At 40.9% G+C, this 19,153-nt stretch overlaps 1 protein-coding gene across 1 annotated transcript in view; it reads right to left on the bottom strand.

The window, feature by feature from the left end:
* The window catches only part of FRMD7 (FERM domain containing 7), a 33,020-nt gene extending 14,320 nt beyond the window's left edge, over positions 1–18,700 (bottom strand). Inside the window, exons 1-5 of the mRNA XM_037731809.1 lie at positions 18,656–18,700; positions 8,281–8,385; positions 7,139–7,181; positions 5,171–5,249; positions 1,973–2,070 (exon numbers count right to left, since the gene is read on the bottom strand). Of these exons, the coding sequence (XP_037587737.1) occupies positions 1,973–2,070; positions 5,171–5,249; positions 7,139–7,181; positions 8,281–8,385; positions 18,656–18,700 (370 nt within the window). The remainder of the gene's footprint in view (positions 1–1,972; positions 2,071–5,170; positions 5,250–7,138; positions 7,182–8,280; positions 8,386–18,655) is intronic.
* Positions 18,701–19,153: the final 453 nt, after the last annotated feature.

The following is a 19,153-nucleotide window of genomic DNA, read 5'->3' as shown; positions in this document are numbered from 1 at the left end:
CAAAGGAGACGAGAAGGTTGGAATGTGGAGGTTCTTGAACTCTTAAAATATAGCAGGTATCCAACAACTATTAGATGAATGGAAAATTAGACAAACAAATGAGCAATCTAGTTGTATTCTGCATAATATGTTACAGTTCATGAAACAGTCTCACTGGGATCAATTGTGAAGAGCTAACTAGTTGGAACTTAAGCTTTTTTCCATGGAAAGAGTTTCTTTTTTTATTATTATACTTTAAGCTCTGGGGTACATGTGCAGGTCGTGTAGGATTGTTACATAGGTATACACATGTCATGATGGTTTGCTGCATCCATCCCCCTGTCACCTATGTTAGGTATTTCTCCTAATGTTACCCCTCCCCAATCCTCCTACCCCCTGCTTTCCTTCCCCTACCCCCAACTGCCCAACAAGCCCCAGTGTGTGATGATCCCCTCCCTGTGTCCATGTGTTCTTATTGTTCAACATCTACTCATGAGTGAGAATATGCGGTGCTTGGTTTTCTGTTCTACTGACAACATCCTGCAGAAAGTTCAAGTGCTCTGTGCTATGCCTCAAATGGCCACTAGGGAATGCTCAAATCCATAAGGTTGAACTGTTAAAAATGAAATTGGGTTCCCCCATCAGAGACTGCCTGGGAGCCCCAATCCTCTAACTGCTGCCTCAACAGGCATCTAGTGGAGAAGGATGCCTTCCAGCACTGTTTCCTCTATCTGCTCTACCCTATGCGCCCACCCCAGTGCCAAAGTACAATACTGGACATGATGGTTACTCTCCTTGGCATTTAAGCCCCTTCAAAATGGTGCATTTTCCATCACCTCTTCTAAACAGATCCTACGTTTGGGCTATACTGGGTCATTTTTCATCCTCTATAAATGCCATGTCTTGTCCAACCACCATGTTTTTTCACGCTGTTTCCTTTACTGACCAGTACTTATCTCCAATTCCTATGTGTCCCTTTAAGGTCCAGCACAAAAGCCACCTTCTCCAACAGCCTTCCATGGTTACCATTTCTCTTACTGCCCCCTGCCTTTCTGAGATCCTAGGACTCTGATTGCTTGTCCCTGTCAGGAGTCGCTTGGTAAACACTTATTCAGACACTGTCCCTATCTAAGCACTGCATTCTGGGGGTCCTAGTGAAAACAGACATCTGCCATTTCTGGACTATCAGTAAGGCAAGATACAGAGGTCAAAAATGAACTTAAGATACAAAAAATGAAGTTATGATCCCGCAGGACTAGTAAGGAACAGCCTATTCTTTGGAGGCCTCTCTAGAAGGGAGAAAAAGTTCAGCTGGCTTTAGAAGAAGAGATACTATTTCCAGCTGCCTACACCCTGCACATGGGGGCTGCAGGAGCAGTCTGGCCTGCCAGGCATCACCCCCTACTTGGAAGGCCCCTGCTATTCCCCAGACCACCTTCTATCTACCTTTGTTATTCAGCCTAGTCCAGCTACTTGTTGGCTGTTAGGATATAGGGAACTCTAATAGATGCCTGGGGCTTTTTTCCCTTTTAGCCTTCTCCACCTGCTGTACTCTGTGCTTTGTTCTCTGAAACCATGATAAAGAGCAACACGGAAATCATAATGAACGTGACAATATGCCACAGAGAGCATGTATCTGAGAAGTATCCTGGGGCAAGCAGAGGGAGTGGGGACCTGTCTGGCAAAGCCCGTGCCCAGATTAGCCAAAACCAGCTCCTGGACAGCAATCCCTGAGGCGGTATGAGGGGAAGATTGGACTGGGATAGAAGAAAATCAGCATTTACTTTAAATCCACAGAAGCAAAGGTATTCTTGTCACTTTTTAAAGACAAGGAAACTCAGGCTCAGGCCATGCTGTTTCGTTCCATCTTATCCAGGCTTTTTCTCCTCTTTAATCCTAACACAGTGATGGGCATGTTTGGGGAGCTCAGCTTCTTTGCTTGGTTCTCTAAAAGGCTGATAGGTCCCGAAACAGACAGACGTTTGCTACTTACATTGTAAGATGTGAGATACCATCAACGCTGTACAGTTGTCACTGCATGGAAGCCTTCCTAGAGCCAAATCCTTCTTTATTTGAAGAGTAAAAAGATACCTGCAAAGAAATTGGGAAGAATCTTTTGAGAAAGTAACAGAAATAAGAAAGAAATATTTCCCCTCTCCCAGATCCAAGATGATTCAAGAAAGGAATGGTGCCCCCAGTCAGTCAGATGCCTTTTTTGGGTTGGTGAGTAATGCATAGGCTTTGCTTCAGCCCCAAACCAGCCCTGGACCACAGCTCGGCTGATCGAACACTTTGGCAGGCTTCACAGTCATTAGGAATCACCCTGGCCAAATCCTCCCACCAACTTGAGGGAGTTGGCCAATCATCCTCTCGTGGTTTCTGCCACGTAGCAAAGCCACATTCCCAGCTAGAGAGAATAGGAGATCCAGCAAGAATAAATGCTGCACTCAGGAGGCCAGCAGTGTACTGTTTACAAAATGCTATCAAGTACTCGCTACCATAACAGCTTAGGAGGTTGATGGAGCAAGAAATGGTCACCCCAGTTCACAATTATGAAGAGGGGCTAGGTAATTTTGACAAGGCTATATCGCCCAAAGATAGTGAATCTGTGGCTAGAACTTAGGTCTGCCACTGAATTCAAGCTGCCTCCTATCCAAAAAGACTGTGTTTCATAAATTAAGAACTTGGGGCCACGCTTCTGCCTGCTATTCCCTTTGCATGGACCATCTTCTCTGTATCACCATTGCCCAGTACATCATTTTACACAGTCAGTGTAATTAATGTTTACTGAAAAGAACTAAACCAAACTGCCCTTTTGCCAACCAAAAGCTCATCAGGGACCTATAAAATGCAGCTTGGTATCTATGGCTCTGCTAAGCAGATAACATTTATCTCACACTTGTCAAAAAGTCCTTCTCAAAGGAGAATCAAATTTTGGAAAGTAATGTGTGTAATAAAGACTACCACTAATTACCTTCTTACACGGTCCAAAATTGGTTCCAATATTTTATTTACTTGTTCGTTTATTTATTTATTTTTTTTTTGAGATAGAGTCTCGCTCTGCTACCCAGGCTAGAGTGCAGTGGTGCAATCTCAGCTCACTTCAATCTCTGCCTTTGGGGTTCAAGCAATCCTCCTGCCTCAGCCTCCCGAGTAGCTGAGACTATAGGATGCACCACTACGCCCAGCTAATTTTTGTATTTTTAGTAGAGACGTGATTTCACCATGTTGGCTAGGCTGGTCTCGAACTCCCAACCTCAGGTGATGCCTCCATCTTGACCTCCCAAAGTGCTGGGATTACAACCATGAGCCACTATGTCTGGCCCTAATATTTTGTTTTATAAAACACAGAGTATCTACTGTGGATATTTCCCTATAAAAGTGTGATTTTCTAAATAAAGTTTTATGTGGACTTCCTTTTTAACCAATTAAACCTCGAAGGCAATATGGTGAATCAAAATTAATTTCAAGTGATAGGTGAAAATCTAGATTGAAAAAGCAGGTAAATTAGTAGGTGATTATTCAGCTTACAAAAGTGTTCATCATTATAATCCTTCAAATTATGAGCTCCCCGATGCATTAGAAATTATTCAATTAGAAAAATTACATTTGCATACCACTCTCAGAAACCTAAATATTAGCCTAGACAAGGCATCCTTATAAACTCAACTATAGTTAAGTATTATTTAAATGGACCAATGGAAAAAAAAAATAAAGGAAGCCTAACTTTGCCATTGCCTGTTTTCAAATATTGTTGTAAATGCGAATAATCAGCTTTGGTTGCTAAAGCAAAGGTGAATTTCATTTGGCTCCTAGCATGAAAGAAAGGAAACTTCTTGTCATTTGACATGGTCCTTGCCATTAAGAAGGCAGCTGCCTGCTACAAACACCAAATCCTTGCTCCGAACAGCTGATAAATCATTTATCATCATATTGATTTTCTCATTCGTTTTTTTTGGGTGGGGCGGGAAGTTTATCTCCATAAATTAGAAACGCAACTGAAATGGGTTAGCAAATGCAAATACATGTAGATACCAAGATATCAAGTTATTTGGGAAAGTGACCTGCAGCTCACAAATGTGGAGAGAGAATTAGGAGAGAGAAAGAGGGAGAGACAGGCTTGTAAAAAGTGACTTTTGCAAAGGACCCTTAGAAAAGTCTTCCTTTATAAAAGGGGCAAAGATTGAACTGGCCATGAACTCTTTTGGGGGGAAGACACCAGGGAGAATAACTGCCCACTTTCTGTGATCTTAGACAAGTCATTTTAGCTCCTATGAGCTATCTCTTCATCTGTAAACTAAGAGGGCTCAATTAGATTCTCTCTCAGATCTCTTTCATGCATAAGAATCTAAATCTAACCCAGGTGTGGTGGCTCACACCTGTAATCCCAGCACTTTGGGAGGCCAAGGGGATTGTTTGAGCTGAGCAGCTCAAGACCAGTCTGGGCAACATGACAAAGCTTTATCTCTACAAAAAAAAAAAAAAAACACACCTAAAAATTAGCCAGGCATGGTGGCGAGTGCCTGTAGTCCTGGCAGGAAGCAGGGCGTGGGGACTGAGGTGGGAGGATTGCTTGAACCAGGGAGGTTCCCACTGCACTCCAGCCTATCCAACTAAAGCCAGAGTGAGATCCTGTCTCAAAAAAAAAAAAAAAAAAAAAGTGTGAGTCTAGAAGGTAGAGTAAGGTTTTGAGGAGTGTTTTGTTGACAATATATTTTTGCAGGGGTAGGTTTACATTGTGATTCTGAAGGACACTTTTTCATAAGTATTTATCATCATTATGGAATATTTTGTCTTCTGTGAGATACAGTCACAGCCCTCACATTTTCAGTTTCCATGGAAATTGGCTGGCATCATACCTGTGCTGTTAAGCTTCCCTCTCTGACTGAAACTCCGATGCCATGAAGGAGAGCACACTCATTGTTGTAGTAGTTAATGGCATAACCCCCAAGTGGTCGCCCAGGCTTGAACCTCTAGAACACCCCTGTTTCTTCCCGTAGTCTCCACCCTTTGGAAGATTAACACCTGGGGAACCAGCCAGGCCCACCCACTCTCCAGATCCTCACCATCTCCCAGAGAGTGACTTAAAGCCAAGCTTTGTGAGATGGGCCAGAAGCACTTGTACCCAATAAATGGAGAATGATGATTCTTAAGTAACATCATGCAGCAGACACACAGGTAATCACTATACCTTGTAAGTTCTTCCCGCAGATGTCCAGGGTCCACTGGGAAAAATTTCACCATAAATTTGAAAACAATCTCCTTAGGATCTTAAAACACAATATCTCCATAAGTTTTATTTAAATGTCCATCACAGCAGTTATAGGTCTACACACACACACACACACACACCCTCTCCTCTTCCCTCCCCTCCCCATCACTCCCTCCTACAGACTTCTAAGCTTACATTTATCACTTGTATAAAGTGTCACAATTTCTGGATTGTGTCTCTATGTGTATAGCAATTGGGAAAGTTCTCCCACCCCTCTTTCTACCCTCTCTTCCTTTGAGTTTATTTGTATAAATGTGCCCCTTTGGGGCCTACTGTGTCCTCTCCTAAGAAGTATCACATTCAGAAAAATACAGCACTTGCTTGTTGGGATTCTGCATTCCTAACTGAGAGAAGGGCTCAACTTCAGCTGAGGCAGGTGAACATCACTGGGCATAAGTATCTCATAAAGAGAATTCAAAGTACGATGGACTGATGCCTCTATCTATCTTATACATTAGGAAAACACATGTACTTATCTTCACATCTGCTTGCATTTGAAAATTAACTTTTACACAAAACACAAATGCACACATGCAGCATTAACACCATTGATTCAGTAAATATTTGTTGGGTACCCATTATGTGCAAAGCACTGTGCTAGGCAGGTATCGGGAATAAAAAGACAAGCAAGAGCTCACAATCTAGTAGAAGAGACAGACATCTAGACAATTACCACACCCTAGAATGCTTTAAGCACTGAGTACTGGGGAAGCACAGGAGGGAGAAAAGAGTTTAGAGGAGGTCAAGGATGTCCTCCTAGAGGACTTGAGACCTGAGTAGACCTGCCAGATTTAGCGAATAAGAACTGCAGGATTCCCAGTTCAATTTGAATTTCAGATAAACAACAATTGCATGGGATGTGCTTATATAAAAAAATTATTTGTTTATCTAAAATTACAATTTAATAGGGCATTCTGTGTTTGATCTGCTAAGCCTCCATCTGAGATTAGTTTTGTCGAAGTCAGCAGAGGTAGGAATACAAAGTGGCTAGTGGCAGGGGCAAGACTATGACGGCAGCCAGAGTTCAGTGCTTTGTGTACCATGCTAAAGAGTTGGGAGTTTATTGTTCCAAGGGTAGTAGGGAGCCATGAGTGATGTGATCAGGTTGATGTTTTCAATAGATTTCTTTGGGAGTAGTGTAGATGATGTATGGGGAGAATCAGTTTAAAAGCTGTTGGAATAATGTGACAGATGATCCTTATGCAGTGGGAAGACAACTGTGGGAAGCACTAACATGTAAAGAGCAGGCAGAGAAAGAGGAACCAGTAAAAAGACGCTAAAACAGTGCAAAGTTCTGATAGAAATCCGCCTGCCTCAGAAACATCTGTGGAATTTTGTAAACATGCAGGTTGCTGGCAACCCAGGAATAAGGACCAGGAATTGGCATTTAACAAGAAACTCAAGTGATCCTAATGCACACTGAAATCTAAGAACCATCACACTAGATTGTAAAATATAGGGCGAAAATATTTCATACATAGTAGGCATTCAAATATGAACTGAAGCGAATGAATAATGCTTGTGACAGGATATAACTAAAGAATCTTCAGGCAGACAGTGAATGGCGTTGCAGATTGACATCAAGGATGCTTGAAGATCTGCAGTGCCAGAAAATGAGATATATTCCTCAAGCCAACCCACAGAGTACTGTAATTACCAGAGTTCTTCAGATTTACTCAAAGATCCAGTAGCACGATTTCTTTCATCTCAGGCAAAATTAAAACAATTTTCTAAATTGCTGAATGTACTGGATGTATGAAGGATTGAAATAATATCTAAAAGCCCTTTACCCCCTTTATATTAAAATGAGAAATTGTGTGAGGTTGCTGAAACTTTTTTCAAGCTCTAACTGTGAATGCTATTCCTTAAATTATTTTCCATACTTACTTTTTACCTGCTTTGTTACCGGCTTCAAAAGTTCCAACCAAACCTGTAATAACATTAACAAAAAAATTGGTAGAGCATGGTACTGAGCAGAGCTTTTTTTTTTTTTTTCTTTTCGGAAAACGATAAAGATCAACATGAAATAAACAAGTACCAGGACTATTTAGACTTCCAAAGGTAGAAATAAACAGCAATGTCAAGGAGATGGCATACTACGTTTAATCTGCACCCTTATATTTTCCCAATGACTGAATATTGTTGATCTATAAACTTCCTTGTTGATATTTGAATCACGGCTCCCCCGCCTTAGTAGGATGACAGAGGTGTCACATACATGGCTCATTAGTTGCTACAAAGACTAATGAAGGCATTTGGCTCCACATTTGAACCCTCTAGTCCCCTGATGTCAGTCTAAGAGACATAATGAGCTTTTCTGGGAAGGTGCCAGATCATAGATATGCCAAGGCAGGACACAACAGAAGAATATCATGAATGTTAGGACCTGAGAAAGGAGAAAGGAGATTCCTCTGAATATTCATTGGTGAGATTAAAAGTCTTAGTACTGCAGGTTGAGGTCCAGGCTTTGGAAAGCGAAATTGATAAAGCATGCATAGCTGCTCACAGAGTGACAAAACAGAAACATGGGGTAAAAGAGCTTGTATTTGGCAAACTGAGGTGACTTTGTTGTTGTTGTTTTGAGACAGAGTCTCACTCTTTTGCCCAGGCTGGGATGCAGTGGCAAGATGTTGGCTCACAGCAATCTCTGCCTCCTGGGTTCAAGCAATTCTCTTGCCTCAGCCTCCCAAGTAGCTGGGATTACAGGCATGCACCACCACACCCAGCTAATTTTTGTATTTTTAGTAGAGATGGGGTTTCACCATGTTTGCCAGGCTGGTCTTGAACTCCTGACCTCACGTGATCCACCTGTCTTGGCTTCCCAAAGTGTTGGGATTACACGTGAGCCACCACACCTGGCCAAGGTGACTGTTAATAAACAAAGAGGGAGGAGAAAACTAGTTATTAAATCTAATCATGTTGCAAGGGTTTTTTATTTTTCAGTCAGGGATCTGAACCCTACATACCTAGCTGCAAACTGTATTTAGAAACAATGCTACACAAAGAACCCTATAATGAAACCAACTTACATTATTTCCAGAATGGCTGCAGAATTCTAATCCAAAATATTCCTTTTCAGCAAGATGTAGATGGCTGCAACTCAGGTTAAACAATGCCTTCCCGGATGACTTTTGCTAAACAAAACAAAAAGATGATAGCACAATTTGCTTTCCTAACCTGATACAGTTACTGCAGCACAGAATAAAGGGTAGACGCCACAAGACTCTCCGCAAGCCCTGTTCCCTTTAAGCACTGTTTAGAGGACTTGCATCCTTTTCAGCGATGTTGAGCTTTACAGGTAGATCCACTTATCTATCTGTAGACACGTATGTTGTTTCAGCGACATCCCTTAAAACGCCTCATGACAAACCATCTTGGAAAAGAAGAGCCTTGTACTTAACTATGGCTAGATCTACAAATCTACCCTTTCAATGGAATTTTTTAATGAGTTCATCCCATGGGCAGTTTGAATGATTTTTTGCAAATTGACAGTTTAGTCAAGAGGTAAATCCGACCCTATTACTCCCCTGCTTGAAATCCTTCAGTGGCTCCCCGTCAGGATAAAGCCTGTATTCCTTAGCACAGGAGACCCAGCTTCTCTCCCTCCTGTGGCCAGGCCTGCCCCTCCAGCCTCTTGCTCTCCTCTTACTGACACTGTCCTCTCTAATAACTGCAGCCTGCTCATAGTTCCCCATACCTGTCCAGTCATTATGTGCCTACATGCCTCTGTTCATTTCATCCTTCTCCACCTACCGCTCTTTCCGCATTTCTTTGGTTTGGCTTACTCCTACTCAGCTCAGATGTCATCTCCCCAGGGAAGCTTTCTTTGATCTCTATCAGCCACAGGCTGAGCCAAGGGCAAGCCCCCCTATGCCTGCAAACACTGCTTACCTCAAGCATAGCATTTCTTGCCCTGGATGTCTATCTTCCCCGTTAGACTGAATTCCTCCATAGCAGGGACTTTGCTTTATTTTTCTTGTTACTCACCAGTTCTAATTCAGAGCCTGGCACATAGTACTGGGCTCCTGAATGTTTGCTGATCCAACATGAAATTGACCATATGATTATATGAGCCCCTTGAGTAGATTTCATTTTGCAACTTTCCCCACAAAATCTGCATACAGCATACTCTGTTCACATAAGGCCACACATTTTTTTTTTTCCTCATAAAGCCCCCACACACTGTGAGCACAAAACAGTCCCTTTCTTATGCTTCTCTGGGAACAGGAGCTTTGAAGAGTTCGCTGTGAAAAATCTCTTTGAGCTGAATGTGGCTGGGGCTGATTTTTAGCTTCCACCATTGCTGAACCCAGGGGTTGCTGTTGCGGGGAGGATCGTGATGGGAAAATTGAGCCCTGGCTGATAGGCACAAAGATACGCTGCTGAAAACCCCTAGTTAAAGCCGAGTCACGCGGTGACTACAGTACTGCAAAGGAAGCCAGGCGCTGGGAAATGTAGTTGGAAATCACCGACCCATAGAATTAACAGCAACCTTGAGAGGTCAGAGAGTCCATCCACCATCGCCCACCCCCTCTCCCTCAAGGCACCACCACACTGAACAGATCCCACATCTGGGATTTAATAGCTTTCAGAAAGGCGGCCTACCTCACCCCCTCCCCCCACCGACCAAAAATATGCCCCTCTCCCCATGGACTTCTCTTCACTTGGTTATACTGCCCAGAGCTCCGCTGACTCAAGATTCATTTGGGTTAACCTGGGTCCTATTTTTCAATGAAAATAGGCCGCAAAGGGTGAAACCTATTTCATCCCTTGCACCTGGAGACAGAGCTGCTCTACCGAGGGGAAGGGAATTTGATTTGATGTGGGAGATTACAATGGAGCTATAATCCAAGAAAAGGGGGTCAGTACCCCTGGGGGGTCACTAAGGGAATGGGAGTGCCAGGGAGGGCCTGTTTATAGAGGAGGGGGGTACATTTTTGCCTAGGGCAAGTGCTGACACAGACTGTTGCAGACAGATGAAATCGCTCCTATTTTTAAAATCCTTCACAGACAAGGAGCTGCCACGGGATTTTCATTATGAAAAAAAAAAAAAAAAGAATTTCTAAAGAGAGAGAGATGACAGCAATACTTTTTCCAACACCAAAGAAATATTTCAGTCACGAGGACCAAATTCCGTCATAGACTCCAGTTTTTTTTGCAAGCAATTTAAGACGCTCAAGATTTTCCTTTCTCCTCTTCATATTTTATTCTTATTTTCCATCAGGGCACTTAAGCCTCCCTATCAACGCTGCCATGTCCCATGTGTTTGTATATTTACATGTTCTACAATCACAAAGAATATGTAGCCATTCTTTTAAGGTTTCTAGTTAAGGCTTTCTTTTTGCTTCCTTCTGTAAGATCCCATACTATGTTTATAAGAATAATTCCCTGATTCTTCCATCCCTGTAAATGTTGCCAACTGGCTTTAAAAGCCTTTGGCATTTATACATTTGGAGGTCAGACACTCACGTGGCTAAGCTTTCCACCCGCATCTCTGCGAGAGGCATTTTTCCTTCAGTACTCCATAGTGTACACTGAAATTGGCCAGCTTTGTGGAATGTGTTACATAATAGGTAAGGTCTTGCTTCTGTCTCAACATGCAGCCTTTAAGTTTTTCTATCATTATAATCCAATTTCTCAATTTTGATGTTATGATTCTCTTTCTCATAATATTGCCTTATATTCAACTTTCCTGATTTCTCTGGACTTCTGATTCTCTGTACAATTGCTTGCTCTTTTTTAACCTGGTACTTTTCAACATCCTAATCAAGCTCCTTAGCAGATCTAAATTCTTTACCATCTGTCAGTACTCAAGGAATTGAAACTCCAATCCTGAGTCCTGTCTCATCCTAATATCTGCCTTTAAATATCTATCTATCTCTCTATCATTTCAAACAAATCTTTCATAACTCAGATTTATAATCTTTAATTTACTGGGTCATAACAATCAGACACTGATTCCTGAGGGCTCCAAACTAATCTTCTCATGGAAACAATAATATTCAAAGTGGCTAGCTCTATAAACAAATCTATTAAATTTCCTGTGCACCTAGAGCTGTTATATACCAATTTGTTAAAATAAATCAGGATTGCAATCTTGCTCTATTCACTTATTAGCTGGATGAATTGGGCCAAATCATTTAGCTAACAGATTGATCTACTTCTTCTATATACCTGAAGATAGAAACCATGTGTTTGAATTCTTGGAATTAAGTACAGTGCTTGGCAGAGTGGACATTCAATAAATGGATAAACGAACCCAAACATTTAACTCGATTCATGTACATTAGTACATAAACTGTTTTAAAATTCCTGTGTAACAAAAAAGAACCCAAATAGCCAAGGCATTCCAAAGTAAAAATGCTATTAGTATAATAGTTCTCTTAAGAGGGAAACAAATTAGCCATTATGTGACCTTAGGCAAATTACTGAACCTTTCTGACCCTCAGTTTTCTCATCTGTAAAATGAAGATAATAATGATATTATCTCATAGGGTTGTTGTGTGGATTAATTCACATCAAGGTCTTAGTACGGTGCCTGGCATATCATATGCACATGCACATATGCATATGCACTTCAGCAATGCACATGTATAGATATATGCATAGTCATGTATCTGAAAGAATATACACCAAATTGTTAACAGCAATATTCCCGGAGAGGGGATAGAAGAGACTTTAACTTTTTATCTGTACATGTCTGAATTTGTTTTTAATAAGCAAGGATGGTAGAAACTTCCTTAACCAACTTCCACTAAATCATGCTCATATAATGCTTTCCATTCCCTCTTTAAAATATTGGCAGATGCCCACATTGTGATGAAAGCTCATGGCAGTAGGGTACTCAAATACAATTGTACACTTTGACAGTGACCAACTGAGTCCCATGCTTACTAATAATTATGTTCTTGAAAATATTTTTGACAAGTTCTACTTGTTATTATAATTACACCATTTAATTAAATAGTATGTGTATCCAAAATTATTATGAGTGCTAATAGCAAGAGTTGTTTCTATGAAACTTAAATTGATATTTTTGTAAAGACTCAATCGGGGGAGTCCCCAAATATGTGCTGTCAAATTAGTTTTGGATATGACAGGAATAAAAGATTGAGGGAGGAAAGACATCAAAATCTGGAAAGTTTCTGTACTCACTGCTTTGCAAGCATTTACATTCTTGTTCCACATTAAATAAACCAAGACTGGAAGTCATTGATGATAGATTATGGATGTGGTTTATGGAAGAAAGACAAAAGGGAATACAATCAGAAGTTCATACTAAAGAAAAAGTCTTGGCCCCATATCAAAAGATTGGGATATGAATGTAAATATATACATTTTATGTTAAAATAAAAAATTGAGATGTCTGTATGTATATGTATATGATTTGTTATGAGTTTTTGCTTTAGCAAATTTTGTCAATTAACTAATTAACAACCACCTTCGACAACATTCGAAAAAAGATATTCTTGGTATCATTAAAATGACTATACTGCCCAAAGCAATTTACAGATTCAATGCAACTCCCATCAAACTACCAATGACATTCTTCACAGAGCTAGAAAAAAAACTGTTTTAAAATTCATACGGAACAAAAAAGAGCCAGAATAGCCATGGCAATTCAAAGCAAAAAGAACAGACTGGAGGCATCACGTTACCTGACTTCAAACTATACTACAGGGTTACGGTAATCAAAACAGCAGGGTACTGGTACAAAAGCAGACACATAAGCCAATGGAACAGAATAGAGAGTCCAGAAATAAGGCTGCACACCTACAGCCATCTAACCTTCAAAAAAGCTGATAAAAATAAACAATGGGGAAAATACTCCACATTCAATAAATGGTCCCTGGATAACTGGCTAGCCATTAGCAGAAGATTGAAGCTGGACCCCTTCCTTACATAAAATACAAGAATTAACTGAAGATGGATTAAAGACCTAAATGTAAAACCCAGAACTATAAAAACCGTGGAAGACAACCTAGGTAATATCACCCTGGACATAGGAACGGGCAAAGATTTCATGACAGAGATACCAAAAACAATTGCAACAAATGAGATGTAATTTAACTTAGGAGCTTCTGCATAACAAAAGAAACTATCAACAGAGTAAACAGACAACCTACAGAATGGGAGATAATATTTGCAAGCTATGCATCTGACAAAAATCTAGTATCTAGAATCTATAAGGAACTTACACAAATTTACAAGAGAAAAACAACTCCATTAAAAAGTGGGCAAAGAAAAGGAACAGACACTTTTCAAAAGAAGACATACATGCAGCCAACAAGCATATAAAAAAGCTCACTTATCATTAGAGAAAAGCAAATCAAAATCACAATAAGATACCATCTCACCCCAGTCAGAATGGCTATTATTTTAAAGTAAAAGAAATAATACATGCAGAGAAAAGGGAACACTTATACACTGTTGGTGGGTGTGTAAATTAGTTCAGCCATTGTGGAAAGCAGTATAGCAATTCCTCAAAGAGCTAAAAGCAGAGCTACCATTGGACCCAGCAGTCCCATTACTGGGTATCTACTCAGAGGAATATAAATTATTCTACCATAAAGACACATGCACGCAAATGTTCATTGCAGTACTATTCACAATAGCAAAGACATGGAATGAACCTAAATGCTCATCAACAACAGATTGGATAAAGAAAATGTGGTACATATACATCATGAAATACTATGCAGCCATAAAACAGAATAGGATCATGTGTTTCAGGAACATGGATGGAGCTGGAGGCCATTATCCTTAGCAAGCTTACGTAGGAACAAAAAACCAAATAACACATGTTCTTACTTATAAGTGGGAGCTAAATGGTGAGAAATTATGAACACAAAGAAGAAAATAAGAGACACTGGGTTCTCCTTGAGGGTGGAAAGTAGGAGGAGGGAGGGGAGCAGAAAAGATAACTATTAGGTACTGGGCTTAATACCTGTGTGATGAAATATTCTGTACAACAAACCCCTGTGATACAAATTTACCTATGTAACAAACCTTCACATGTACTCCCAAACCTAAAATTAAAAGATTCTTTAAAAGAGAGATTTTAATGTGTCTTACGTATTAATTGTGTGCTTTGTAAAATTATAGAGTATACAATTAAGGTTTCAGGAAAAGATAGATTGGAAGGAAATAGAGCATGTCATTAATAGTAGCATAATGGGTTATTTTTACTTTTTTCTTATACCTGTTATATTTTCCAGAGAAATACAATAGATATTCTAAAAGTTAAAAGCATAGTGTCATACAAAATGTCTTATAGATGCTTCCCCTGTTTCTAAGCTGACTCTGGCATTCAAAATATTTCTTATGCCCCCTTCAGGAAATTATTCTCAAAGTCACAGATGATAATCACTCCTTCTCCTGACTTTATTGTTATGCCTCATTTTTTCTCCCCAGATATGACTGTCTTAGCCAGTTCAGGCTACCATAACAAAATACCACAGAATGGGTGGCTCAAACAATAGGAATTTATTTTCTGACATTTCTAGAATCTGGAGACCTGGGATGAGGGTGCCAGTATGAATGGGCTGTGGTAAGGGCTCTGTTCTTGGTTTGTAAATGGCTGCCTTCTTGCTACATTTTTACATGGTGGGGAGAGAGAGAAAGAGATCTTCCTCTTCTTATAAATCTACCAATCTTACTGGATAAGGACCCATGCTTATGATCTTATTTAACCTTAATTACATACTCAAAGTCCTATCTAAATAAAGTCAGACTGAGGCTTAAAGCTTCAACATATAAATTTCGGGAAGATATAAGTCAGTCTATAGCAATGACCCAGCTTGATGGTCCACTTTAGTTACCATATTTGCTCTTTATGACTTTTGGCTCTTCCCAAACACTAAATTCACTCTCAAATAATGAAGATTTGTGAGGCATTTTGGAAAGAATGTGCCCAGTAACAGAGGACCAAAGAGGAGTTCCAAGAATGTGCTGAGCCCTTGCAATAAATATGAGGTGACAGCACAGCATGGTGGCTAAGAATGTTTGCTTTGGAGCCAGACACACCTGGGTCTAGTTCCGACTCCTCTACTCACTAGAAGGGTGATCGTGGGCAAGCTACTTAATCTATGTGAGCCTCAGTTTCCTCAGTCGTAAAATAGGATTGTCAGAAGTCAGAAAGTAAAGGTCGCATATTGTATGACTCAATTTCTATGAAATATCCAGAATAGGCAAATCCCTAGAGACCGAAAATAAATTAGTGGTTTCCAGCAGCTGGGTAGGAGTGAGTAACAATGAGCATAGTTTCTTTTGGAGGTGATGAAAATATTCTGGGATTAGATGGTTGTGACAGTTGCACAACATAATGAATATACAAAAAAAAAAAAAACCTCTGAATTACATACTTTAAAACAATGAATTTGATTAATTTACTGTTATGTGAATTGTATGTCTATTTCAAAAGGGATTATAGTGAGCTTCTAGTGGGAATATTCATGTAAAGTACTTTACACAGTGTCTGACACATAGGAAGGACTCAATAAGTGTTGACTACTAACAGGGGACACCGTAATAAGAATACTGTCACAATAGGTATAAACCAGGCCTGTCTTGGACAAATCCTGGTGTGTGTTCACCTAGTGATATAGTTTGTCTCTGTGTCCCCACCCAAATCTCATCTTGAATTGTAATAATCCCCATATGTCAAGGGCAGGACCAGGTGAAGGTAATTGGATCATAGGTGAGGTTTCCCCCATACTGTTCTCATGGTAGTGAGTGAGTCTCACAAGATCTGATGGTTTTATAAGTGTCTGACATTTCCCCTGCTTGCATTCATTCTCTCTCCTGCACCCCTGTGAAGAGGTGCCTTTCGCCATGATTGTAAGTTTCCTGAAGCCTTTCTAGCCATGCAGTACTGTGAATCAATTAAAACTCTTTTTATAAAAAAAAAATTAAATCGCCTGGTCTTGGATATTTCTTCATAGCAATGTAAGAATGGACTAATACACATAGCTATTAGCATCTGCACCATCTGAGGGGTCTATTTTGACAAGGGAAACATTTATTTGAATATTCAAAATCTCAGAGAAACCAATATCAGCTGATCATCTCTCCCTGTGGCAAGTGAATGAATTACCTTCCAGTCCTTTTAACCCTCTGATTCCACCTTTTCACAGGTTAGTCTCAGCCATAACAACCACACACAAAAGCAGAGACAGAAAACCATTTTATCAGTCTTAACCTTCTCCTTAATCAACCTTTAAAAGCCACTGCCTCATCTCTCCTTTAGCATGCTTTCTACTCTATTGTTTGTCTTTTTCAAACTCTTTTTGTTTTCCTGTTTGTAATTTTCATCTGCCCAAACTCTGGGCTTAATTTTTGTGTGCCTGCCCTTGCCTTTTTGTGTATGCCATTGCCCTTTTGCGATCCTTTCCACTGTCCCTTCAATTCAACACAGATTATTGAGCACCTGCTCTGTGCCACATACTTTCCTAGGCTCCAGGGACACTGAGATGAATAAGACACAGGCATCATCACCAAGGAACACGTAGGCTGGCAGACAAGACAGGCACATCCATGGTTAATCACGGCAGTTTGAGCTAAGTGATTTTGTGGAGGAATGTATGCAGGGGGTAATGTGAGATCACCTAACGCATAAAGATGGGTGAGGGCGTAGCATAAAGGATTCCTAACAGAGGGGGCACCTAAGCTGAGGCGTGAAGCAAGAATTGGAGCTAGCCAGGTGAAAGAAGAAGAATGTCGAGACAGAAGAGATTACAAAATCTGGTGTGAACAATGAAGCTGCAAGCAGTTTGGTGTTGCTAAAGGAGAAAGTGAGACCCTGGGGCTGGAAAAGTGGGCAGGAGTCATATCAAGGAGAGCTGTTTGTGGCTTGTGAAGCCATGTACTTTGAAGGTGAGGTACAGGGTGGGGTTACGAGCAACTGGATGATATTCAGCAGGGACTTGACGTGTTCAGAGTTGTGTCTTAGAGACACCAGCCTAAAAGTAGTTAGAGCACTGCTGCCCAAGCTGTAAAGTGCATATGAATCACCTGGGGATCTTGTTAAAATGCAGGTTCAGATTCTCAAGATGTGTGGTGAGGCCTGCGAATCTACTTTTGCAACAAGCTCCCAGGTGAGACTGATGCTGCTGGTCTGTGGACTACACTTTGAGGAATGACGGTTTAAGGGATAGGTGGAGGAGCGGTAAAACAGCTGACAGGTAATCAAGTTGGGGCTGCTATAGTTCAGGTGAGAGAAGATGGTAGCCTGGATTAGGGCCGCGGTAGTGAGACTAGAAAGAGGTAAAGATTGGAGAGATGGCTCTATAGTAGGTGCAGTTGGACTTGGGGAGGTTAAGAGAGAGGGAGTGTCCTAGAGATTCCTGGTATTCTCATTGCAGGTCTTACAGGCTTGCTCCTTTATGGGTGTCTGCCTGGGTAAGGGTTTGTGTGCATCATGGCTGAGTTTAGGCTTCATTTTGTCATCTTTCATTCACCTTTATGCATCACTTTGCTCATCCTTGATGTTTGTGTCTTACCAGTTGGCCCACAGACCACATGCACCACAAGCGGCTACCCAAGCAGCTTGCCTCACATACTCCCCATCCCTTGTTACTGAATTCTCCCCGCACCAACCTATTTGAGAGTGGGGATGCTCAGAACATTTCTCACCAATGTGTGCACATATTTGACCCACTCCTTCAACACTCCCTAGCCTTTGCACAGGACTGGAAGGAAAATCATGGCTTCTTATTTCAAAAGCTTTCTGCTGGCTCAAACTTATAAAATCTCCTGACAACCAGTTGTGTTCACCATTTCCTTTTGAAGTCACCTACCTATCCCAGGCACAGTGGCTCATGCCTGTGATCTTAGAGCTTTGGAAGACCAAGGCAAGAGAATTTCTTGAAACCAGGACTTCAAGACCAGCCTGGGCAACATAGTGAAAGCTTGTCTCTATAAAAATTAAACAATTAGCTGTGTGTGGTGGTACATGCCTGTAGTCCCGCGATTCAGGAGGATGAGGTGGGAGCCCAGGAGTTCGACTGCAGCGAGGTACGATCACATCACTGCACTCCAGCCTGGCCGACAGAGCAAGACTCTGTCTCAAAAAGAAAAATAAATACAAAAAATTAAGTCCACCACTTGGCACTTTCTTTTCTTAATCTTTTTTATTTTGTTTTAAAATGTTTATCTATTTATTTATTTATTTTGAGACTGGGTTATAAGACTGCCTAATTTTTGTATTTTTAGTAGAAATGGGGTTTCAGCATGTTGCCCAGGCTGGTCTTGAACTCCTGAGTTCAAGCGATCCACCTGCCACAGCCTCCCAAACTGCTGGGACTATAGGCGTGAGCCATTGTGCCTGGCCAACCACTTGGCATTTTCCTTCTGGTTTTCGTGAACCTCAGAGCTTCTCCATGTATTATCCCTTTTGTAACTTACCCCAATCACCCACTCTGGCACTGGCCCAGAACCAGTTCCATCCATAATAGTATAAGCACATTGTCATTCAGCATATTTGTGAGGACCACTGTGAACATGCTCCTTCTGGTTAATTTCCATCCATCCTTTACTCTTCAAATCCTAAACTCCGAATAGCATTTTGGAAGCCAGAACCAAGCAGAACACTCCAGTGAGAGGATTGGACTTCTGTTAATTAGAACAGGAAGTCTGGAGATACTTCTGAATTTTGGTACCATTTAGTGTAATTCTAGGCTAAGCAAGTTTTCAGTGACGCTGATTTAATTTCAGCCATCTGGTGAAATCTTGGTCTGCACTTCATCACCTCAATTGGGCTCTGTTTGTAAACATCAATAGGTGTGCACCTTATTTACAGAGAGTTTAGACCCCTCTGAAGGTAAGCTTTTTTCTGCAGGCTGCATCCAAGAATCTCAGAACTTCTTGAGGAATAAACCCTAGGAGGGATTCTTTTTAAAGACT

This window comes from Cebus imitator, unplaced genomic scaffold, assembly GCF_001604975.1.
Source record: "Cebus imitator isolate Cc_AM_T3 unplaced genomic scaffold, Cebus_imitator-1.0 Scaffold421, whole genome shotgun sequence".
Taxonomy (NCBI): Eukaryota; Metazoa; Chordata; class Mammalia; order Primates; family Cebidae; genus Cebus; species Cebus imitator.
Note: the sequence above shows the minus strand (reverse complement) of the source record. Positions and strands in the feature narration are given on the sequence as shown.